This window comes from Eimeria tenella, genomic scaffold, assembly GCF_000499545.2.
Source record: "Eimeria tenella Houghton genomic scaffold, Eth_scaff29, whole genome shotgun sequence".
Taxonomy (NCBI): Eukaryota; Apicomplexa; class Conoidasida; order Eucoccidiorida; family Eimeriidae; genus Eimeria; species Eimeria tenella.
The window spans coordinates 207,450-232,010 of NW_013542775.1; the positions used below are offsets into that span (position 1 = coordinate 207,450).

General features: G+C 56.8%; 3 protein-coding genes across 3 annotated transcripts; 1 reads left to right on the forward strand and 2 right to left on the reverse strand.

Annotated features, from left to right (window-relative positions):
• Positions 1 to 1,815: 1,815 nt before the first annotated feature.
• Positions 1,816 to 4,599, reverse strand: ETH_00021100 (OTU-like cysteine protease domain-containing protein, putative; the record flags this gene model as incomplete). Its single annotated transcript, XM_013375589.1, has 2 exons — positions 1,816 to 1,966; positions 2,198 to 4,599. The coding sequence occupies 2 exons, from the start codon at positions 4,597 to 4,599 to the stop codon at positions 1,816 to 1,818; spliced, it is 2,553 nt and encodes an 850-aa protein (XP_013231043.1).
• Positions 4,600 to 5,381: 782 nt separating this feature from the next.
• Positions 5,382 to 9,441, forward strand: ETH_00021105 (uncharacterized protein; the record flags this gene model as incomplete). The annotated part of the gene is made up of 4 exons (XM_013375590.1): positions 5,382 to 6,043; positions 6,254 to 6,587; positions 7,017 to 7,119; positions 7,277 to 9,441. The coding sequence occupies 4 exons, from the start codon at positions 5,382 to 5,384 to the stop codon at positions 9,439 to 9,441; spliced, it is 3,264 nt and encodes a 1,087-aa protein (XP_013231044.1).
• Positions 9,442 to 11,031: 1,590 nt separating this feature from the next.
• Positions 11,032 to 24,561, reverse strand: ETH_00021110 (uncharacterized protein; the record flags this gene model as incomplete). The annotated part of the gene is made up of 10 exons (XM_013375591.1): positions 11,032 to 14,029; positions 14,282 to 15,003; positions 15,328 to 15,671; positions 16,218 to 19,114; positions 19,483 to 20,201; positions 20,440 to 20,784; positions 21,036 to 21,364; positions 21,579 to 21,873; positions 22,033 to 22,818; positions 23,392 to 24,561. 10 exons carry the CDS (start codon positions 24,559 to 24,561, stop codon positions 11,032 to 11,034), a joined length of 10,605 nt encoding a protein of 3,534 aa, XP_013231045.1.

The window sequence follows — 24,561 nt, forward strand, 5'->3', positions numbered from 1 at the left end:
CCCTTTACCAGTCGGCTCTTCCCGACTCTCCCCCAGCATGTATTACTATTCACAGAGGAGGACAGCTGACCGCGCATTGAATGCACTAGAAGCCGACAGCATGTGCACGAATATAAATTAAAATTGCCCAGGCGACAAAGACACAAACTGCGTGAGCACAAAACGCAGACAAATCAACAGAGCACGTGCACAGCGAATACTTACGCGAAGAGGGCCACAGGTTGTCTGAGCTTGTATATGGCCGGCCCCTGAAACGGACCCTCTAGTTAAGACAACTCATCAGAGGGACTTCTATTAGAAGAAAACAGTTCTAGGTTTTACTCTGTGGCAACCATCTCTCTGGGCTGCCCCTATTCAACAGCATCATCGGGCCTCTAGCTTGGTGAATAGCCATTCAGTGGGTGGTCTCTAGGCAAGCTCCGGTAAAGGACCTACATGAAAAATGAAATTGCGAGCAGAGAGTGACAGATGAGGATGAATGGATCGGGCATGAAAGAGGCGCCGTTCGACAGTGATGGAAACCATTTGTTCTTTGCAGTGTGCTGGTCTCCAACATTAACTCAACATGTCTGGAAAGACACATCCATGGACAACTACAATATTGTATTCCTGAGTAATTACTTAAAGGTTGAACCGGTCCGTACACGAAAACTTCCAGAAAGAAAGGGTGAAATAACAGAGGTAATTGCCAACAAAGTACTGAACTTGTTTAGTTCTTGGTTCAACTGCGCCGAGCCTCATATCGCAACTCGGCATTTATATACACCTAGTTTCCTGATGAATCCACTGCTCAACAGGAAAGTAGGTGTATATGAATGCCGAGTTGCACAAGCAACTCTCAATGACAGAGAGTAAATGCTGGCCGCCACTGGCGGGAGCGATCGAACTGGAAGGTCATTGAATTCACGCGGCTCCCCCTTTCGTTTATGCTTCGGTCTCGGCGTTGATCCTATATGTATCTCGTTAATCTTTCACGGCTATCGCTGTTCTTGTCTTTGTTGCTTTTCCCTCCTGTTGGTGCCTGTCTCACTTTTACCTCCGTTTAGAGGTTATGCCCATAACCTCTGCTTTCGTGTTTTTTCCCGAGTCCCTCCATCTGTGTATGGGTCTGTCTACAGACGGACAGATACAGCGTTGCTATTTTTGAAAAATTAAAAATAAAACTATGTCGTAACAGTCACGAGGGTCCCCTCTATCAACTGTAGTCCTTGGAATAGGCTGTCAAAGCCCCCAAGGGGCTGAACACACTGTCAGCTGAATGACAGCCAAACGGCCACACAGAAGAGCCATAAAACGGGCCATGGGACAAACACTACCGTGACTGCAGGCCCTAAAGGCTCTCAAGCTCCTGCTATACATCGGGAGCCCCAGGTCAGCCCGTAGATCTACAGGAAACCCTGATTACACTGGGGGCTCGCATTTAATCAATGACGAGCATTATTATATCCAAACATAACTATGTATTCGCGAACCTTTATAGTTATTCTGTGATGCTTTCATATACGTGTTCCGCCTAACTAGTGTATAATGTCTTCACATAACGAATACAGAAATCTGTACGTATAAAATTCACACTAAGCGCTAAGACTTAGGTGTACACCATGCACACCTACCCATAAAAAACAGTATATTTATCTATTGACTTACGTATTGAGAGGCAACGCTTCATCGCTTGCACAGCTCACAGCTCTGTACATAAAATTAGACTTAATTGGGAGATAATACTACACCTCCTGCACGGCTCTGTACATACAATTGAGCAACTCAGCAAAAATGCTACTGAGAGATCCTACAAAAGGACCTCACTAAAGCTAATTAAACAGTTAGCAGACGACGGGTCAACTCGGCCAGATTTTGCAAAGATGCCTCCCCTCCAGCAGGATCCCCCTCACTACTGCGTTGGGGGACCGCATCCTTGCCTGAATCGCAAGCAGCTGTGCGGCGTCGCTCAGCCCTAAAAAGTTCCCTGCGACAGCACACAGCAAAGCACTAGGGATCACGTTTCAACCCATAGCACCGATTTCTAGAGCCACAGCCCTGCAGCTCGGAACCCAAGCCTCTATTTACATTTCTCTGTGTATTTTAGAGGCTAGAGTAGCCTGTGCCGGCATCTGTCTCGCTGTCCCTTTACCCGTGTATCTACACTGCACATGTGTCAATCTTCTACGCATGCATTGTGGCTTGCATCACCCCCCACCTCTGCAGTTTCTTTGCCTTTTTCAGTTCCGCCCGCTCCTTTTTAGTCATCCTTCCTTTTTTTGCCACCTGCTGCAGCTGCTGCAGCTGCTGCTGCTTTTCTTGCTGCTGAGTCGAACTTTCCGCCTTGGCATCAGCAGCACCACTCTCGCCACCCCGAGCAACAGCAGCACCGGCAGCCGCAGAAGCAGCAACAGCGGCGGCAGCATCTGGCCCTGCTTCTACCTCGACGACGGAAACTTCGCCTCCTGTGCCTGTTGTTGTCACTTTGAAACACGGCGAACCTGTTGCTGCTGCTGTTGCTGCTGCTGCTGCCTCGCCAGTAAGCCACAAACGAGCACAAGGCAACAAGCGGATACGCAGTGAAGGAAGAGAGACCGCCCTCCTGCTGCTGCCGGTGCCTTTAATGCTGTTGTTTGTGCCGTTACTGCTGCTGGCGTTGCTGGGCTGCAGCAATGGGGGGCGTTCTATTCTCAATAGTGTGGGGCCCGCCCACACCCTGCATGGCAGCAAGACCTCTTTTGCTGCTACTACAGCTCCTGCTCCCTTTGCCCTTGTTGCTTCTGCTGTTGCGTCTGCTGCAGTTGCTTCTGCCGTTGTTGCTGCTGCACGCTGAACTGGCTCGGCTCCATCGATTCCGCCTGTTGCGGGCTGAGACAGGTCTTCCGGTGTTGCTGGAGCTCCTGCCACTGCTGCTGGTGGCAATGGCCTTGCATGCGCGGATCCCAATGCTTCTGCTGCTGCTGCAGCCGTTGTAGTTAATGGCGCCCTCCTGCGGCGAGGCGAAGGCGAAGCTGCGGCGGATTCTGCAGGTACTGCTGGCGCTGCTGGCGGAGGGTTCGTGCAGTTGTGGAGGCGCAAGCTGATGGAGTCAATGGAAAAAAGGCCGTCTAAAGCAGCGCCGGCACTGCCCGTACTGCCGCTGCCACTGTCTATCAAATTTCGGTGCAAGTAGACCTCCGAGGTGTTGCTACTGCCTGGTGGCGGCTGCAGCACGGCCACTAACACGTTGAGGTGAGAGGCCCCGTCTTTAGCTGCATCCCTACCATCTCCGTTGACTCCCTCAGACTCTGCCTTGCTGCTCTCGCTGCTGCTGTCAGTGCTGCTAGTGCTGCTTCTGGAATCGGTAGAGGTGGCGACTCGTTGGCGCCTGCGGGGCCAGATGGCTGCGAGGCAGCTCCGGCCTCTGTGGCGAAGGGAATAGTTGGTCCTCAAGCGTGCTGCGCTCTGGAGGCTCTTGACGGGCTTCTCCCCTACCTTTTGTGCAGCTTCTGCTGCTAGAGGCACATAGCGAAAAAGAGAGGGGCGGCCCAGGGGCCCCCACGAGTTAAGCTGCGCTGTTAGGGCCCCCCGCCGCCACGCAGCTCGACAGCAAGCTGCACAGGCCGGGCACAGGGGCCCCATGTTGGTCAGAGATGCCACTGCCCGGAGGGCCCCCAACATTTTATCCGGCGGGAGGCCCACGTATCTGCTGCTGCTGCAGCTGCTGCTGTTGATGGTTGCGCTGGGTTCATTTGCTGCTGGCTCCTGCAGTGCTGCTGCCTTGTTCGATTGGAGTGTCGGTTCCATTGGGGGCCCCTCCTTTGTTGAGACTTCTGAATTTTCTTGAGGGACGCCCTCTTCTCCCTGACCCTCCCAGCTGTCGCTATGAGCCTGCAGCTGCTGCAGCGTCAAAGTGCTGGGGGCCCCCTCGGGGGCCCCTTGCATCCTTAAAGAGTTGTAGTGCTGCATGTCAGGGTGAAAAGCGAGTTGCAGACAGACTGCGGAAGGCCCAAAGTTCTGCATTTTCCATATGTCCCATTTGGGGGCCCCTCCGTCGTCCTGGGCGGCGTCCGCAGCCCCCCGTTCTCGTCGTGCGGCGGCAGAGGCCCCCGTCTTTGCCTTGCCGCTGCGGTGGGCCCCTCCTCCTTCTCCCCAGCCGTCTTCGGGAGCCACGTAGATGAGCAAGTTGACTTTGTAGGCAAGAGAAATGGCCTGCAGCTCCAGCTGCCCGCCCCAAGTGCCGTCTGTCGCCATGCGTTTCAAGTACCTGTTGAAGGGCTCCTCCTCAGTGTCTATAAAGCCCGAAAAGGATGATTCATGGCTCGACATGTAAGATACGGCAGCTGCCCTCACTGCTCGGTGCTGTGCCTGCTGCCCATACAACTGGTCAGCAGCAGCACGAAACAGGCAGTTGCCGTCGGGTACAATGTGACGAAGAGATAGGCCAGCCGCCTTTAGTGCTGCAGAGAATGACATATCAGAGGCTACAGGGGGCCCGCGGGGCTTGCGATTGCCCCGAGACCCGCGAGACGGGCCCCTTAAATCCCCGCTGCGTCCCCATTCCCCGTCATCCGGCCCTGCCCCCGAGCCTTCTCCAGAGCGCCCGAGAGAGAAGCTCCCTTTTTGTTTCTTCTTCCCCATTGCCACTGAAGCAATGGAGGAGAGGGAGAGCGGAACAGCGAGAAGAGAGAGAAAGAAACGAAGGGAGAGGAGAGACAACCGACTCAAGGGGAAGCACGGACAGCCTCCAGGGCTCGAAAGAAACAGCTTGAATGAAAGAAGGCTCGAATTGTGCTCGAAGGTCTGAAGCTCCGAAAATTGGGTTTGAAGTCTAGATCTCAGGAAAGTGAGCCTCAGCGCTTGCAGCGCAGAGCATCCGCTTGCCTGGCCTGCCCAGGCGTATCGAGAACGGAAATGCGAAGCCCAGAGAAGCTATTGCGGCCTTCCATACAAATAAATTTATATAAGAGATCAAAAAAACATCTCAGACAAAAAAGCAGCGGCGTCTTTCTCTTCAGTCTATGCCCCTACAGTTGGGGGCCCCCTAGCGGCTATCGGATTTGAAGGGGCCCCCTTTGCCTTGCCCAGCGGCACTTTTTGCCTTATGAAGCTTCGTACAATCAGTTGCATTACTACTTGGGCTCTTACAAATGCAAAAGGCCCTCTTCGAGTGGACGCTAAGGAGGGAGCCCATCTTTTTATCGCTGGCGACCCACGGCAAGGGGCCTCAAGGCGGAAGAGAAGTCCTCGGGTGTTCTGCTTGGCCAGGCTTATTTAAGAGGCTCAGGGCCATTTTTAGGGCAGAGTTACCGACCGAGCACCAGCAACAATAGGAACAGCAGCGGCAGCAGCAAGCCTTCAGGGACGCTGGCCCCTATATTGTACATTGTGATTCCCGCCTGCAGCCACCTGAACGGCTTTACATGAGGCCCTTAGTAGCCTCTGGAGGAGGTACTGCAGGGCCTCCGGGGCCCCAGGGCCCCTCCTTGGCAGCTGCAGTAGCACCTGCTGGGCCGCGGCCGGCCGCTTCCTCACCAGGGGCACCCCATTTGCCATCCAGTGCATCTTCAAGCGGCCGCTTATCTTTTGGGTCTCCCCATATTGTCATATCTGCCTCTCCTTCGCCGAATTCTTCTCCCTCTCTCTCCGCTTTGCCCAACCCCTCAAACGCAGGCAGCGCAGGGGCCCCAAGTGCCTGCAGCTCCCCGTTGCCGCCGCAACACAGGCCAGGAGCTTCTTCTGTGGGAAGGCCTTTGCAAGACTCTTCGAGAGAAGCAAAAGGGTCATTTCCAGGGGCGCCATCAGGGCCCCAACAGGAGGGTAGGGGTCCCTCCGATGGAGGACCGCTGGCTGCATATAAAGTACCCCTCTACAAAGATGGGTCTCTTGGTGAGGGCCTGTGGATAGTTGCGGGGGCCCTTCCAGCCACTGTAGCTGCCAGGGGGACCCTTCTAAAGTCGGTTCGCAAGCTCGTCGAGGGCACGCGGAGGGCTAAGGGGGGCCCCAGAGGGGGCCCTCAAGCCCTCGCCGCAGCCAAGGCAGATGCCCTCATGAGAAGGCTTGATGCTCTCGCTGCACAAGAAGGGTAAGTCCCACGAGGATGGCCTGGTGTTTAGTCTCAGGCGAATTGTAGTGCTTGAAACTTCGGCCGAGGCCTAGGGTTTACTCATGTCTCAGGCTTGCGGCTTGGGTTGTGCCACTTAGCTCTTAGAAGTGAACCAGGCTGAGGTTTAGGGTTTGGGGTATACGCAATGAGGCTCACAGCATGGAATAGAGAGCTTGTTTGCGGCTGCAGGGATGCACCGAAGCGCTCAAGGGCCCCCCGCAAGTCCACAACATCTGCTGCTGCTGCTGCTGCCACTCAGTCGCTGCAGCCCTCGGAGGGGGCATCTTCAGGGGCTTCTGCCTCATCTGCAACTGCAGGAGAAGATAACCGCTCAGGCGGGGAGGGAGGTGCCCAACGGGGTCGCAAGGATTTAGGAGCCCTTGACTTTTCTTTGGAAACCTCAGAGTCTGTTGAGGAGCCCTTGCTGTTTTCTGTGCCTCGCTTGGCTCCCTTGCAGAGGCAAAAGCGGAAAGAGGAAGCCCAGCCCAGCTTCAACTCCCAAGTTAGGCACACACTTACAGCGGTGAGCTAGCGACAGACAGAAATGGCCAGCCACCTGCAAGGCTGGATAGCTACAGACACGGCTACTTAGCTGCTGGCCAGGCTAGCTAGCCACAGGCAGCTCGATATATGCCCAGAGAGACGGGAAGACGCATATCCAGTTGGATAGGAAGAGGTATTGCCGGCTAGCCAGAGAAAAGACAGGCTAGCGAGGCACTTGAAGGCTTCCTTTGCTATCTGTGGGCTCCTTGCTGCCTACATGGTTTTTAGCTTTCCAGCTGCAGCTGTGGATAGATGCTTAGCCAGCTCTTGGTTGGTCATTTGACTAGGTGGAAGGGCTAATTTTGCTGCCTGATGGGTACGGAGCCGTGCAAGAACATCACTCTTCTGCTTAGTCAAGCTGCTGCAGTTGTTGCTGCTGCTGCGGTTTTCTCAACTGTTGCTCCTGCAGCAACTATGTCAGTCGGCGATGTGTCTCTTCGGTTCTGCGGACTCTCTCTTGGAGGAGCAGTCTAACCCTTGCTGGTCGAAGTCCCCCACTCCCCAAAGTCGCGGTGTGTGGCCCTCTGCCTCTTTCGACTTTCCTGATTTCGTTTTATTGAACAAAACCTTCACATAAATGTGCTGTGGGTCATCGCGAGGGTTTCCGGGGAATGGGAGCGATTTGCGCTTGAGGGATGGCGGGTTAGGTGTTTTCTGCCCTGTGTGCAGCAGCAGAGGTGCAGCGCCTCCTCAGTCGCTCTCTGTTCATGACAGGTCCCCCGACTTTTCTTCTTGAGCCTCCAAAGTCCCAAGAAAGCGAATGGGCGGCCCCCCGAACCTCACCAGAAACCACTCCCGCCTTGCCTGGGGAGGCTTCCCGCGTTCCCCTCTCTGTTCTTCTTCAGCAGGAACCCTTCAGGTCCAGGCTGAGAGAAGATGTGTATCTGTCGGTCGGTTCTAGCTCGGAGAACCAGCAGCAGCAGCAGCCGCAGCACAAGAAGCAGCAGCAGCCTCAAACACAGCAGCAGCAACAGCAAGTAAAGCCTGCAGGCAGCACTTCAACTGCTGACGATGGCAACAAAGGCGCAGCAGAGGCTTGCGAGAAGAAGACGGAAGCCACGGCCGCCTCGCACGCTTCAGAAAGTCCCGCAAAGCCCGACACACAGCCGACTGGCTATGAGGCCCTCTCAAACTGGTGCTCCTCAGACGAAGACGAAATGGGGGGCGGCCTGCCGTTTGGGGAGGCGGACAGTTACGCTGAGCTATATGCCCATCGTGGATTTTTCTCCTGGAGTCCCCCCACAGCCAGAGACCCCCTGGGCTTGGGTTTGGGGGCGTCGAAATTGGGCAGCGGGGGCTCTCCTGGGGAGCCATCTGGCTTGGAGGAGCATATGGATTTGCTGCTGGCTGCGCCCGAAGAGCTGTCCGTTGCTGCTGCTGGTGACTGGCTGAGGAGGGCCCTGCGAGCCAGGAGACGCACAGAGAGGCGACAGATGGCCCTCAGGGCCCTCACGCTAGAAAGAGCAGCGGCAGCTGCTGAGGGACCGTCTGTTGCAGCAGCGTTGCAGCAACTCAGACCCCATGAGGTCATCGAGCTCAAGAGACTGCGCCAGATGCTGCAGCAACAACGCGCAATGGAAACTGCCAGAAAAAGGCACAGGCTGGCGGAAGCAGAGCAACAGCAGCAACAACAGCAACATCAACAGAAGCAAGTGCGGCAACAACAGCAACAAGAACAGCTACACCAGTCTCAGCCCCAAGAACAAGCCAAGCAACAGGAGCAAGCTCAGCAGTGGAAGGTCCCTGATGAACAAGCACAGGTTCAGCAGCGGCACGTGGACCTCCAGATTCAGCAGCAGATGCAGCAACAGCAGCTTCAACGGCAGCAGCAGGAGCAGAGCTCTTCTCAAGGCAAGAACCACCTTCAGCAACAGAAGCAGCGCATCCAGGAAGAAGAACAACAGCAACCTCAGCGTCCGCTACACCTGCAGCAGCAGACACAACAGCAGCACACGTCTCCGCAAAATGCCTCGCAGCACCAGTTTAAGCAGCAGCAGATACAGCAGCAGCTGCTGCAACAGCAGCAGATAAAACCGCAGCAACTGCACCAGCAGCAGGTGAAACAGCAGCAGATGCAGCAGCAGCAGCAACAGGAGCATCTGCAGCAGCAGGTGCAGCAACAGCAGCTGCAGCAGCAGGTGCAGCAACAGCAGCTGCAGCAGCAGGTGCAGCAACAGCAACTGCAGCAGCAGGCGCAGCAACAGCAGCTGCAGCAGCAGGTGCAGCAACAGCAGCTGCAGCAGCAGGTGCAGAAACAGCAATTGCAGCAGCAGCAACAACAAAATAAGCTGCAGCAGCAGTTGCAGCAGCAGCAGTTGAAGCAGCAGCAGTTGCAACAGCAGCAGTTGCAGCAGCAGCAGTTGCAACAGCAGCAGTTGCAGCAGCAGCTGCAACAGCAACAGGTGCAGCAACAGCAGTTGCAGCAGCAGCGGATGCAACAGCAGCAGTTGCAACAGCAACAGATGCAGCAGCAGCAGATGCAGCAGCAAGAGGTGCAAGAGCAGCAACAGCAGTTGCAGCATCAGCAGATGCAGCAACAGCAGCTGCTTTTGCAGCAGCAAATTGCGCGGCAGCACGCGCAACAACCGCAGCACCATTCACCGCAACAGCAACTACTGCAAGCGCCGCAGCATCAACCAAGCCAGCAGGAGCATCTTTTGGAGCAGCACGGTCAACAACGGCAGCAGCAACTGCAGAGCCATTCACACCAACAGCATTTCATGCAGCGCGAACAGCACTTGATGCACCACCAGCAACAGCTCTCGCAGCAGCACCAGCAGCAGCTTGTGCAGCATCTCCTGCAGCAGCCGCAGCAACAGCAGCTGCAGCAATAGCAGCTGCTTTTGCAGCAGCAACTACAGCAGTTGCAGGACAAAAATACGTAGTAGTTCAAATGGCATTAGCAGCTGCAGCGGCAGAAGCCATAGCTGTCGCAGCTGCAAAAGGGTTTTGCCAGTAGAGTGGGCAGGAGGGGCAAGACAGTGGCCACATGACCTTCAGAATAGGCGAGGGAAAGAGCAACAGGCGCTCGTCTCCACTGCTGCTGGATCTGCACTGGACAGCGCTTTGGTGGCAGCAGCAGCAGCTGGGCCTGCAACTGCAGCAGCGAACAAGGCTTGGTGGCAGCACTGCTATTTCAGCAGGTGCACATCTGGAGGGAACCGTAAATGTCCGGAAGGTGCTGTTGTGCGCTGTGCATAGCGAGTCAGCTGGATACGAAGCCAGTTAGGTAATGACTGGCATGCATGTCGCCGGTGGTTTTTACTGCTCATTTTATTTTTAGATGTTTTTGTTTTATGATCACTGTCTCCATATTTGCTTTTCCTTCGACGGGACAACAAATTAACGTGAGCTGACGCTGGTAAGGCGCCAGCTTCGTAGGTATTTTGGGCTCCAAGTTTTCGGGCCCTTCCCGCAGCCCCCGCCTCCCCTAGAGGCCTCTGCATGCACAGCGGCTCGCTCTGTTTGGGGGCTTTGCCAGCATGCATTAGCTGAAGGGCAGAGGGGACAGAGGCAAGCCAGCTGCCCGGCCGTCTCTCCCCAACATTGCGCGCTGCCCTGGGGCCTGTAGGATCCTATAGTGTTCGCTAAGAAGTGAGCATTCTTCTGAGGGGCCTCTGTGATGGTCACCAGCGCCTACGCGTTTCAAAAGAGATGTGTCCTGCCCCGGCCTCAAGGCTAGAGCAGCAGCAAGCTCCGAACGACTGCAATCTGAAGACCCATAAGAAGCATCTATTTGCTATGTGCGAAACTGAGGAGGCTCCAAGAGGGCTTCTCTAAAGGGTTTTTCGCTGCCCTCGTTAGCGTCTTTTCGTTAGCGTCTTTAAAAGCTCACTGTCAGCTTATTGACAGGCATGTTACTGAACTATAGGGAGTAGCTCTGAACTGCAGGGTGTACAGCACGGATGTCTGGAAGGCTCTGAGGGCTCTTCACTCTGTAAGCTCCAAGCTGGCCATACCTTCCGTGGCCCACAGAGAAGGCACGAACTGTTTTCTCGTACAGACTGCTTTCTACACTAGTGAATTTGTTATTCAGCAGGACAGCGTGTTGTTCAAAAGAATGAATTTAATCACTCAGTTATAGCTAAAGAGTTCGCTTTCCCTCGATGCCGCAGGTGGTAGTGCAAATGTACAGGCACGCACAGACGGAGACCCTTGTTCCGGACACCAGCTTGCAGGCACCACTCAAGTGCAACAGCCCTAGCGTCTAGAACGCCGCTGCCAGCAATCTTCCCCTCTGCGATCAAGTAAACTTAGCAGGCCCCTTTCCCGAGCCTTCTAGCCCGTATACTCTTGTTTGCGGTCAGAGGGCCAAGGGCTCTCGCCCTCGGGAAGCCATCTGACCTCCAGGAAAGTAGAAACAGATTCATGGTGCCTTTACAGGCCACTTCCGAAGCCTCCAGGTACCGTCCATCGAAAGCCCCTCAATTGTCATAGAAACGGGTGGAGCTCTTCATGGTGGACGAGATACTGCAGGGACCCCTGAGTAGCGGTTCCTCTGCTTTCCAATCCCCATTGGGCTGCAATGTATACGCTGGGAACCCTTCTCCCATCGATTTCATGAGTTGAACTGAAGGGCCGTCGTACTTCGCCCACGCTGACTTTCCTGCGCGGGTACGGTAAGGTCCTTTTTCATCTCGTCTGGGGCTGCCAATAAGGGTCTGGGAGCTCCCACTGCCGTCTATTTTGCCTTTGGAGGCGTTGACAGCCCCCGAAGACCCACAAAAAAGCCAGAAACCAATGGCACCCAGGCAGGCAACGAGAGCAAACACCAGCAAGGGAGGAGCTGCCGTCTCGCTAAACCCTGGGGCCGCTTCTTCTCCTTCATCATCGTCCAGCCCAGTCGTTACTCTCTGGGATGTCCGCACACCCGAGCTGTTGAGCACCACTAGCAGCCTAGACCCGCCAGAAGAGTTTTCAATTACCACCTCAGTGCGCACAGGGGCTCTCCAATTCGAGATAATTGCCTGTCTGCTGGCGTCTGCTGCATCACCTGCAGCACCAGCGGCTGCCACGCTGCCTTCAAGGCTTGGGCTGAGACGCAGTGTAAGCAAGGGACCCTGGCGGTGCATCTCCAGAGCAAAGGCGTTGTCAGATATCCGCACCCTCGGCGCATTTACGCCCAAAACGGGGAACACGTGCAGCTCCAATGGCCACTTGCTGCTGGCGCCGCTGCTGCTGCTGCTGCTGCTGCTGACCGAGGGAATGGCCACAAGACGGCCGCCGCTGCTACTGGCCGCAGCTTTGAAAGCCAGTTTCTGCACTGCAGGTTTTATGCGAATCGTGGCGTCTGCGGACGGGTCGGTAGTAACAAATTGTCCTGGGTAATCTTCGTTCTCTAATAGCCGAAGAGGAACAGCGATCGGCCAGCGCACACAGTGGGTCCAGAACACTTCCTGCTGCTGCTGCTGTTGCCGCTGCTGCTCCTGCCGTAGGGCTAGAACCGAGGACGGGCCGCTAAGTGAAACGAGCAGCGCCACAGGCCTGATTTCTGCCCCGTCCTGATCAGCAGAACCCTCTTGCTGCCGGTTTTTAATTCTAACTTGGTGCAGTGCCTCGCACTGTGCAGTGGCAGCTGGCGAGGTAGTTGAGTCAAGCCTTGCCATCTTTTCCGAAGTGTACGTCCACCGCGTAGCCTCTCTCTGCTGCAGCAAACGCTGCACTTCCTGGACACTTAAGTGCTGCCTCTCCCTCACAATGCACAGAGGCTCCGCCGAGAGGCTCCAGCCAACTGGAGTCCCCGGCGGCCTCTCAATAACTGGCCTCGACAGACCTTCTACAGTGTACAGACGGGACAGGAGGCGGTCCGATAGCCGACAGTGGACAGACAGCCGGGACTGAAACGCTGGAGACACAAATGGGGTGTCCTGCCACTCTCGCTTCTGCTGTTCGTGATAATGGGATGTGGCAATTCCTTCTACCGGGGTAAGGGCTTGCATGCGGAAAGAGAGAACTAAAGAACCCCCTGTCTTCCCTGTAAGGCAGCGCGGCAGCGTCAAGTCCTCGGCGTCGACCCACTGCTGCTGCTGCTGCTTCTCCTGCTGCTGCCAAACAGACTCCCTAGCATCACATGACGCTTGGGTAAGAAGTCTAAATGGCCGGACGAAGCCAGAAACTGCTGCTGTCGCTGAGGCGTTGATGATCTCTGCTGCAGCAGTCGTCGTCCCTTGCTGCACCAGCTGCACCACTGGGGCAGGTCTTGCGGCAAGCGCAGCAACAGGGCCTCCAACCCCTGACATGCAATTTGCTAGCCCCACAATAACCAGGGAAGAGGGATCGGAAGATCTCAAGGTTCCCATCCTGCTGCAACTCTTGCTGCTGCCGCTTCTGATTGACAAGCCCTCAAAGCCATTGTCCCATGAAAGGAAGGCAGCAAGGGGAAAACTCCAAGAGGGGCAGCAGATGCCTGCACCTGAAACTCGAGGGCCAAGGAGAACAGATGCTGCGTGCTGGGCCTTTCGCCAGTCCCGCGCCAGGCCCATCCACAGCTGCTGCAGCAGCAGCAGCACGCCATCCACTCTCCACGCGGAAGGAAGTGAATCCAGGGTTGCTGCTTCAACTTCTAAAGAAATGGGCGATGCTGCCGCAGCCTGCATTGTTTTGCTGCCGACTGCCAGCTGCATGGACACTGCCGCCGCTGCTGCAGTGGGCAGGTTAGGAATTCTGATGTCGGCTACAACAACAAAGGCTCCCGCCTCTGCTGCAGCTGCTTCGTCAGTAGCACAGAAGAAGAACGAGTTCGTGGCCCCTTCGTCACTTTCTGCTGCTGCTGCTATAGGATTCTCGTGCAGTCTAAGGCTGCGGACCTCGACCGCAACCGGAGGCAGTGAGTTGTCTTGAGGCATCTCGTCAGCAGGCATTAGGGCCTCCACAAGAAGGCGCCTCACCTCCGTCGATAAGGGTGTGTGCAATCGGCGCAACAGCGCAGCAGCTGCCTCCTGAGACATACACGTGGGCGCCCAGTCTGCTGCTTCTGCAGCGGCGTCACTTGCTGCGGCTGCTGCTGTTGTTGCTGCCACCCCTCCTGCGTCGCCATGTGCGGGGCCTCGCCAGGCGCGCAGCGCGTGAAGTAGCGGCGGAGCCCTGAACGCAACTTGAAAGTGTAGGGCCGCCGAGGGCGGCAGAAGAGCAGGCGGAAGGCGAGCGCCCTGCAGAAGAGGAAGAGAGGCACCTGGCAAAACGGCGAGCGGAGGCGGCCCCAGCAGGCCGTCAGTGACGTCCACACATGTGCGATAGGCAGATCCCGGCTGCACCCGTTGCTGCGCGTCTCCGCCGCTTTCCGCCGCAGCCCAATATACCCACACGGCAGCGCAGCCCCGCTGCAGCCCCTTCACGCGCACAGCAGGGGGTCCCAGGGGCCCATCTGGTCCCGTCACTACAGACGCCGAAACCACGGAGGGGTGAGACGACAGAACATCGAGCCTAAACAAAGGCAGCGACAAAGAGCAACCAGCAAAGCACATAAGGAGGAGAAATTTTTTATTCGCACTGCAACGAAGAAGTGAAGGGAAAAAGGCACAGGAAGGAAGCAACCGGCAATGAATATTCAGCGGTAAAAATACCAAGACGAAACCCATATAGCAAGACGCAGCAACGCTGTTGAACAGAAAGAAAACAGAGCTACGTCAAGCGCCAAATGGCGGAGGATTTGCTTGACCCCTGCAGTTGACTGACAGGATTGAAGATGGGGTGGCAATGATACGTCCTCTTTGATCTCTTAGAATCACCGTGAAGTCTTCCGTTTCTCCAGCTTGAAGGAGGTGGGGAAAGCCAGCTACTTGCAGTGTCTGCACGTCGGCCGTCTCCACGGCCACCAAAGCGCTATTGCTGTTAGTGCGGCTGCTAAAGCCGCTGGTGCTAGTGGACCACTGGTCACTCCCCGCAGAACTGCTCTCAGAGGAGAGTCTTAAGACTCCCTGTTGTCCTGGCAAAGGAGACGCTATGAAGCCTTTGGAGCCCGACAAAATGAACACTGCTGAATTTTCTGCTGCTGCTGCTGCAGCTGCTCTTGGCGACCACTCGCAGCAGTCGGCAGCCAAGCCTTCGCAGCATGCTGCTGCTGCTGCAGTCGCTGCTGCTGCGGCTTCTGCCTCCTTGCTGTTGCCCGCCACTGCCGCTGCAGCGGCGCAGCAGGCCTCGCGAGCCTCTTGCTCTGTGGTTGCCGTGGGACCTTCGCCCTTCGCTCCCGCAGCTGGTGCTGTTGGCGCTGGCTGTTCGTGTTGCAGCTGCTGGACGCTGCAACATGGCAGCAGGTAGACAGCGTCAGTCGCCAGCAGTGGAGCCAAGACAGGCGCAGCAAGGAAAGGCGAGAGCGAGGAGATGAATCCACTGAAGCCCCCAGCCGCGCGTGGGGCCAACAGAGCCGGCAAAGGGGACGGCAGTACGCGCACTCGCAGCTGCGGTAACAGCCAGAAAAAACTAAAGAGGGAAACGGTGGGCAGGCAAATGGCAACGAACAGCCATGCTAAGTTGCAAACAGACAAGATTTTGCAGCCAATGAGAGAAGGAGAGAAAAGAATCAATAATAACTATGCCGCAGACAACACGAACACGAATGAAAACCAAGAGCCGAAGTAAGCAGGCAAGAAGCTGTCAGACGAAGAGCTGCAAGCACACGCGAGAAAAAGCCCTCTAATGCGGAAAAGCAGAAACAGAATAAAGGGGAGCACGAGGCGATAGAGCTGTCCAGCGAGATGATCAGCAGAAGGAAAAGGCTGTACCTCTGGTGCAGTGACGGACGCAACAACTCGACCTCGCCTGGAGCAATTCACTGCAAGGCCTATCAACGCCTCGCCTGCCCCGACTCCCAGTAAAGCGACCTCAGACAGGCCGCGGGACTGCAGCCGTCTTTGCCCCTTCAAGCCCCTCCAAGATAGTGCCCCCCCATGCTCCTCCCCAGCCCCTCCTGGTGCAGCCGGGAGTCTTGCTGCTGCTGCTGAATGGAGGGCGGGAGCTTCATCAGGCACGTCGAAAGGGGATAGAAGAAGCACCCCAGAGCCGCTACGCACTTCCCAGGTGTACACGCAGTGGACTGCCTCTGCGGGCGGCAGTGAGGCGAGGGCACCTGAGCAGCAGCAAATGGCGGGCACAGCAGCAAAAACATCAGAAAACAGCAGCAGCAGGAGCAGCAGCGCGTCAGTGTAGCGAGCAGCAAGTACCAGTAGTTGACCGGCAAATAGCTGCTGAGAGCCAACGCTGGGAGTTGCTGTGAGTCAAAAGCTCGCAGTGGCGCCGTCATGTTCTTTAGATTCCTTCTTAACGAATTTCGGAGTCTCAGCTATTGACTCAAGTGTCTCCTCTACCTCTCTCTGCCGCTAACTGTTTGGCTTTTGATATGTCTCTTAGCCCCTTTCCGCTTATTTGTCCCGCTCTTTCTTCTGTGTGGCTATTATCCCATCTTTGTTTGCTTCTACCTCCTATAATAGCAGTCCCTCCCTGCTTGTCTCTACTCCAATGCCTCTATGTTTCGCTTGGTCCCTCTCTTTCTCTACGCGTTTGTGTCTCTGTCTCTTCATCTCTATCTGTCTCTTCTGCGTCCCTCGTGCGTCTCTGCTGCATTTCTCTCTCGCTTTGCCACAAACGCCCCCCAATCATTCCGGGGTCACCTTACCGAATTCTCTCTGCCTTTTTTCCTCTACACCCTCGGCAAGCCGAAAGACCTCCAATGGCCCCGAAGGCATCAGCAAATGGGGCGGGCTGAACGGTCGGCCCTGGGCATCAGCTAACGCTGCATGCAGCCGCGCCGCGTGCTCTGCGTATACTGTAATGGAGCCTTGATCTTCAACCCCTGCCGCTGCTGCGGCTGCTGCTGCTGCTGCAGCACGCCCGTAGCCCATACGCGCGGCCTCAGAAGGCAGCGCCGCTTGATGCATCTCCCTCACTTGCTTCTTGGACCCGCTCCTCCTGCTTTTTGGGTGTGCATACACCCCGTGCTGGATTGTCACTGAGCTTGGAAGCGCCACCACGACTCGCATGCTTGCTTCTGCCACTGTCCTTCCTGCTTCCCCGTGCCGCAGCACAGCAGAAACCCGCGTCTCACCCTCTTCGCCCGTTAGCAGCAAACCTGCAAATGTCCCGGAGAGCCGCGCCACGCCTTCATTTTCTACTGTGAACCGTTTTCCGTGGCCTCCCTGGCTGCTCGCGTTGCTGCTTGTGCTCCTGCTGCCGCTGCTGCTGCTGCTAGGGTCTGCTTCCAAATGAGCCTCCTCCGGACCTCCATGCAGCGTCAGCTCGAACGAATGACCTCCCGGTAGAAGCACCAACTCCGGTGGATTCAGCTGAAGTGGCGGATGAATGCGCACCGTCAGCCGGGTCGACACTGTCGCTGCTGCTGCAGCTGCATGTGGGGAATCCGCGAGAGCCTCTGCATGCAGCACGAAAGATCCGCGAATATCTGTGGCGGCAAGGAAGAAGTGGAAGCAGTCAAAGTCCGCAGTTGGCAGAGCAGACAACGAATCCCAGCCCTCAGGAGCTCCGAATTCTGCGGCTCCCTCAGCAGATCCTGCCGCTGCAGCTGAGCCGTATGATGCCACTGCGAGAGGGGAACTGAAATCTCCTTCCTCTGTTAAGTAAGGCGCCAGTGGCTCTCCGCGGCCAAACAGGCCATATGTGTCGGCCGCTTGCTGCTGCTGCTCCTGCTGCTGTGGGCTGGCATGCGCTTGCTTTTGTGACCCTACTGGCTTTAGGAACACCCTGCCCCTCCCACTCACTCTGCTGCTGCCGCTGCTGCTGCTTGTGCTGCTGCTCTCGTCTGCTGCTGTGGCGACGACGGAGAGGCGCATGGCTGCAAAGAAGCGAGGGTCTATGGGCAGTCCGTCGTCGCCCGTAGCCTCCACTCTGAGCCCGTATATTTTCCCAGCCTCAATTTCTGTCAACGTTTGCTGCTGCTGCTGCTGCTGCGAGGCGGGGCAGAAAGGATCCCCTTCTTCTTTTGCCCACGTTTCTGCGCTTGATGCAGCACTTCCTGTCGCAGGCCACCCTCTTTCCAGGTGTGTGGAAATGGCCGACGGCAGCAGCACCAGGCGCAGCGAGCGCAGACGCACAAACTGCAGCTCCGCAACTAGCTGAGGCCCATTACTGCTGCTCATGCTGATAGTGCTGCTACTGGAGGGGTTTCTTGGCCTCCAGGGGCTGAGAAGCCTCTGATCCCACGCCTCGAGGTGAAGTAACGGCAGCCGCTGCTGCTGCTGCTGCTGCTGCAAAAGTGGGTCAGTTTCACGAGAGGCTGCGAAGAACGGAGGAGGAACAAATATTTCTCGCGAGCTCAGGGGACAACTACGCGTAAAGGGATTGGCAGAAAAGGAAAAGGGGACAGGCAACGGCAGCGCAGACACGTCCTCCTGGGATGCAGCCAGCCCAGCGCATGCAGCATCAGTCGCCGTCTGCAAGTCGCCCACTGCTCTTCTTGCTGCTGCTGCTCCTGCTGCTGCTGCTGCAGAGTCTCCCGCCTGCGCCAACGCGTACCGCGTCGACGCCTCGGCCGTCGAAAGACACAGCAGGAGAGGAGCATTCGGGGACGTGAGCAGCTCTCCGTGTGCAAGAGCTGCAGCAGGCATTGTTGCTTTTTCTGAGCTGTGCAGGCGCAGCATGCGTATTGCCTCTGTGTCTGGACTGCCAAACTGCAGCAACATACGCGACGCCACCCCGGGAAGCAGCGGAAGCCGCACCGTCTGGAAATTTTCCTGCTGTTCCTCATTGCCCTGTGCCGCTGGTTGCCCTGGCGCTTGTGCTGCTGCAGAGGCAATGAGGGGTGCTGGGAATGGCAGAAGCCTAATCGGGGGAGACATAAACAGAAGCAGCCGGTCCCGCAGTTCTCCCTTCTCCCAGAGGGGTAACAGCTGTTGTTCCCGCTCTGCTGCTGCAGCTGCCCTCCATTCCCCAAGCGAACTCTGTAGCAGCTGCAGCTGCTGCCTGCTGAGGGCTGCTTCTAAGAAGGCTGGAGCACCTTTTGGGGGTTCAACTGTGGCTTGGAGAGCAAAAACACCGCAGCAAAGAGACGGAGACACCGTTAGCAATGCCACGGAGTAGCCGTTGCCTGCCGTTTCTGCCGCTGGTGCTGCTCGAGGCAGCACCTGCAGCACTGGAAGATCCGTCTGGTTTGGCTGTTTGTTGTGCTGGTTGTCGTGTGGAGTGGCCGGCGTCAGTGACCAACGCGTGGGCAGACTAGCAAGGCCGTGCAAAGGCCTCAAGGCGGAGTCATAGGCAAAGAGAGCAAAGGCGTGTTCAGCTCCACACTGAACATAAAGCCCTTCCTCGGACTCCTGAGGCCCCTCGACGCCCTCTGCATCCCAGCTATTCGACAGAGGTGTTGTCTTGGTAGCAGCCAAAGTAGCCGAAGCTACAGGTAGGCCCCCAAGGGCCTCCTTCAATGTGCCCTTACTCGCCCTATCTGCATACGACCCGTAGGGCGCAGCAGCAGCGCGAGATAAAGACGGCAAAGGCCGCACCTCGATGAGCTCCGGATAGGCACAAGATAGCAACAAGGAGGTGACCTCCTCGCGGTGGGAACTGCGTCGACAAGCAAAAACAAAAGCGAATGTTTCTGCTGAGTTGTGCAAGCCAACAGCCACAAGCGTGCACAGGACTGAAGCAGTAGCAGCAACAGCTGGCATTTCAGCAGCCACAAGCGCTGCAGCAGCGTATGCCACGGAGCCTAGAGCCAACGCTACAGTAGCAGCAAAAAAATGTTGAAGAACGGCGAAGAAAGGCTTAGCAATAGCAAAACAACTCATTGCAGCCGGCAACAACTACGGCGGCGCCATAGCAGGAGCTATTTTGTTTCTGGCCTCGCCACAGGAGCAGCAACAGCAGCAGCACAGAGAGTTCAAACAATAACAGCAGCAGCAACGAAGGCGGCAGCCACAGCGAATGCTCACGTGACTTGCGGGTCCTTGGGAGCGTAAGAGCTTTTAATCTGAACGGAAACTGGAGAGCGGCTGGGGCGAAGGCAAACGAAGCGCTGTACAGCGCCGCTGCCCTCTGGTAGAATAGCCACGGATGCTGCCTCATCGTCAGTCTCGCTGTCATCTGCTGCTGCTGCTGCTGGCACTTCTGCAAAACTGTGAGAAAGCGCAGTAGCAGTGACGCTGTGTCTGTACGCCTCTGGGCGAGGTGGAGGCCCTTCCTTGAGAAACACTGTGATATGTCCGCCCACCGTCAACGTAATCTCTCCTGCGACACCCCGAAGGCTGCCAGTGCTGCTGCTGTTGATTGCAGCAATTGGTGCGCCGTAGAGGACAAGGTCCGCAGAGTCACCAGAAGGAGCAGCTGGAGCGTGGAGGTCAAGCTGCTGCAGCAGCGTCGTGGCTAGTGCCACCCCCAGTGATGTGCTGCTGTTGCTGTTGGGGTCCTGGGTGAGGCGCTGCAGCAAAGGCGCTGTCCTGCTGCTGCTGAGGCGCACGGGAGGAGGCAGAGGCAACGCAACGGAGCTCATCGAGGCCCACAACTCCACGGGGAGGTAAACATCAATTCGAGCCGAAGCTTGCAGCCTCTGCTGGTGCTGCTGTTGCGGCACAGTGGCTGTAACTCGAGAAGAGCCCTTTCGAAGTCCCCTCAAGGAGACAATACCGCAAGTGAACGGGATAGCACCACCAGCCTGCAGCAGCAATAGCACGCGAAAGAAGTAGCTAAGAAAGGAGAAACAACTTATATTCTACTGGGGATAATCGCAGCGGCACACGCACAACGATTCCTCACGGAAAGGCGCCAGCTCTCACCGCACATGCATTAGCAGCAACACACACCGCAGCACCACCACCAACAGCAGCAGCAAGATACGCAGCTGCAGCAACAGCCCGGAATCAGCAGCGTTCGCTTTGAGCTTGGTGTCTCACACGAGTGGTAATGTCAACAGCAGACCCCTCGACAGCAAAGCGGACGTCGGGGCAGCTCGCAAGCTGACTGCGGCGAACCCAGAAAGGATGAAGCACATCGATCCCAGTCTCTGCTGCTGCACCGGAGGCAGCTTGAAGCCTTTCCTCCATTCCTACTGTTCCCTCTCGCGGCCTCGCAGCAGCATCAGAGGCCAGCAAGTGCTCTCGGGCGTCCTCCACAGTCTGCGGCCACTGACTGTTCGGAACAGAGCCCACAGAGTCACCCTCAGCCAACAGCCAACGGCGAGAGGCCTCGGGGAGGAGCGGCAAGAAATCTGTCAAGTCCGCCAGTGCTATCAAAACCCCCTGAAGAGACAGAGCAGCAGCACGCACGTGCTGGACCCGGTCAAGCAGGGGGACTAAAAATACCGCAAGTAAAAATGCAGGCAAACGAGATGCCAGAAAACCACACCAAAAAGAGGCACAAAATACACAGTCGAACGAATGACAGAGTTCTCGCAGTAGCAGGGCAAGAGTCAAGGATAATCTGAAGCGGAGAAGCTCAAAGTCTTGATCCAGAATGCCTGTGGGTGTTTCTTGTGTATTTGCTGACGAACCGTGGCCTCTTGTGCTCTATCTGCCGCTTGAATTGTTGTCTTAATGTCTCCTCTGGCAACTGGCAGGAGCAGATGCTGCATTCTCAGCTCTATGGTCACTGGGGGAGCCACAACCACTGAGAGCAGCACCGCGTTCTGCGGCTGTCTTTTGTCTCTCAGCAGCAACGTCGCGACTCCTGGGGCGATGCCTTCCACGGTGAAGACTTCCGTAGGATCCACAGGGGCCCCCGCAACCACTAGTCCAGAGGAGGACAGACGACCCGCGCGAGACGGCACAGCATATACGACGGCGCAGATTGACGGGTCCGAAGAAGACAAAACAAACTCTCCTGTGAAGCAGCAGCAGATACACACAACTGATTCTTCCTGAATCTTTGCCCTCAGTCCCAGTTCATACATACACCTAAGACGACAGCTCAGCCAACGCTGGGGCGCGTGGGAAACCCACAAACGAACACATTCGGAAGGGGAAACGGCTGCATTCAGGATAGAGTGAGGGCCTTGAGTTTTGAGCTTAGTGACTAGTTATTCAAATTTGTGTACCAGATCCTCCCTGCGGCTCTAGGGGGAAGCGCGAGCCAGGCGCGAGGACCAGAGGAGCTGTGAGTCTTCGCATGGGCGCTGAAGAGGCCCCCAGGCCCCCTGTCCCTGCAGCTGTGTCTACAATGTAGTGAGTGCTCAGCAAGCGAAAAGAAACAGGAGGAACGACGCGCACAGGCAGCAAGATGGACAGGGGCCCCTCTGACATCCAAACAGGCCCCGGAGGAGAGCCCACTTGCAGGAGCGAGACACGCACAGAACCTGATCCTAGGGAATCCGCCCTCAGCAAGACAAATGCCTGGTACAGGACACACAGACCTCACACCTTGGACCCTAAACAAGGAAGCCCTAAGTCTAAACAACCTTGGGCAAGACTATGCAATCTGAAGCCCCCATGGCTATCGTCTAGAGCCCGAAGGCCTCGACAGTGTGCCTAGAACTCAATTGGATGCAGTACCTGCTGGGAAGGCACGGCTTTTTGGAGAGGGCTAAGACCCGTCCCTTCCTGTTCCTCTGCTGGTTTTGAGGCCCCTTCGCAGGTCCAGTGAACCACCGCATTGGAGGGCAGCAGCATTCTACGCGGTCCAAGACTATCCTGTGCGTTGACCCCAGGCAGCTGTTGGCTGGAGAGAAGCTCCACCTTGAAAAGATACTCCCGGCCCCGCACCAAGTACAGTATCAAGCCTGTTCCCTCAAGGCCCCTCTCCTGTTTCCCAGCCAAAGACAAGCGGAGGGGCGGCAGGGCTGATAGTACCGCTTCCTCAGAGCTGCCCACGCCGCTGGCCACAGCCTCCTCCGCAAGAAGAAGCTGGCGCAGCAGCACGGCCTTCTCGACAGCTGCTGCTGCTGCTGTTTTGCGGCCGCTGGTCTGAGCGGCAGCTGCTGCAGCTGCCGCTGCGTTCTTCCAGAGAGTCTGTGTAGACAAGACCTCGGTGTCTTCATAAAGCAGTCTTAGGGCTGTAGGTAGCAACACAGTGACGTCTGCCTGCTGCTTTTCCCCTATGCGCTTATCTAGACAAACCACGAGAGCCCTGCCAGTGAGGAGGTCGGGACCCTCAGTCGCTTGCTGCGGAGAAGTCACTGTCACCACGCCGCCGTCTGTCACCTGCAGCAATGTAGAGGAGGCACTAGAGGCCGTTGAGGATAGGGCAGACCCCGAAAGCGAGGAGAAAACCGATATGTCTTCGGCACTCCAGCCGAAATGTGCATTTGGTAAAGACAATGCCTCCTGGCGGCCATCCTCCTGCAGCAGGAGCAGAAACCGCAACCTCAGGAATACTGAGTGATACTAAGGGCCGCTAGCAGCAGCAGCGGCTTCCAGGAGAAGCCTAAGCAGCTGCAGGAAACAGACAAAGGAAGACGGAGCCTCCAGAGATTAGCAGAGAGGAGCGAGCAGAAAATACAGTCTTGTATTCACAGAACAAGTAGGCCCCACGCCACCACCAGAGACGCAAAGACAGCAGACCCACAGTGGAAAGACAAGCAGCTCAAACGAGGCAAAAGCCACAGGGTTAGCAGCACAGGAAATGAATTCCGGTAGCGGCTGTTGTCAAGGTGGCCGCAGCAACCTAAAAGTGGCAGCAGAGAAGCAACAAACGGAAACAAAGGGCGACAATGCCTGAAAGCCGACAACAGATCCAGTGATGAAAAGTGAGACATGATCAAGGGCCCAAAGTGGGACTGATGCAAAGGCCGTGACAAAGAGTGCGAGAAATACAGAGCCAGCATGAGACAGCAAGACAGACAAAAATTGAGAAGCAAGGTAAGAGAAAGTGCCGGGTCCGAAGAGAGCAAATGAGGACGGCCTCCTGCGTACCCAAAGCTTGTGCAGTTCCAGTGCGAAAACAGCTGCGGGGGGAACAAGCAGCGCGGCTGGGCTCAGCGCGACCAACTCGTGCACCAAGAAGGCGACTTCGGCGGGTGGCACGTCTCTGTACTGTTCCATGGCCAGCCGGGCTCGAATGGTTGCTCTGCCAGTGCTTTTCCCCCTCAAGACAATTGCGTCTGAGCGCCACCGGGGACCGTTTCGGCGCTTCTGCTCCTGGGCACCCATTTCCTCGACACGGCGGCGAGCGATGGTGCCCGCGACAGCGTCCGTCTCTACTGGCTCAACCACAACGACCTCGTCCTCTCCCTGGACTTCCCAGAGAAAGGGAATGCCCTCGAGGGAGGAGAAGACGTTGCCTTCGGCGTCATAGCCCAGCAGGCTCACGTCCCCCAGCTGGCCGATGGCCAGCCGTTTGTCTCGCGTTGAGAAAGACAAACGCACTATGGGGGCCACCAACACCTGCGCCCGAAACCCTCTCCGAGACACAGACAAAGCTGAAGCGCCCTCTGAGGGGGCCCCAGACGGCCCCTCAGCGCTGAACTCTTTTTCCGCAGAGGCGAAAATCCAAGAAGACGCCCGACGACCGACTCCCTGGGGCACAGCCTCGACGAGCACTCGAGAGAAACACGAATTCGAACCCCCTGAGCTCGGGGCCCCGGCCGCTGCCCACGAGCCGCCACTACTCCCATCCAGTCGGCACTGAGCTGCAGGCTGCACAGAGGAGCAGTCAGGGTGCAAAAGTGACAGCACCTGCGGGTTCTGGATAGCCCAGTAGAAGCAGACGTCGCCTCCGCCCGTACTCCCCTTGTTGCCCTCTAGTTGCAACTGCGCTCGCACTGCAGGGAACTCTGCAGCGTGAGACGGAGGCACCCACGGCAGCAGCACCTGGGATGGGCCGATGGAAAGACCTTCAGGCAAGCCGCCCGCCAATGCCCCCTGGGGCTTGGATAAGCCAACAGAAAGCAGGAAGGGCAGCACCAAAGCCGAAAGCCGCATCCCTGGCGCAGCAAAAACTGAAGCGACGCTGCCGCCCGCAACGCACTTTCCAAAGGCAGCAGTTAACACCGAGGCGAACACACCCAAAAGATGCAGCCCAGTTCGGCATCGTGTCCGCCGCATTCTGTCTCCTCCATTTGCTGCTGCCCAGCGGGTTTCCAT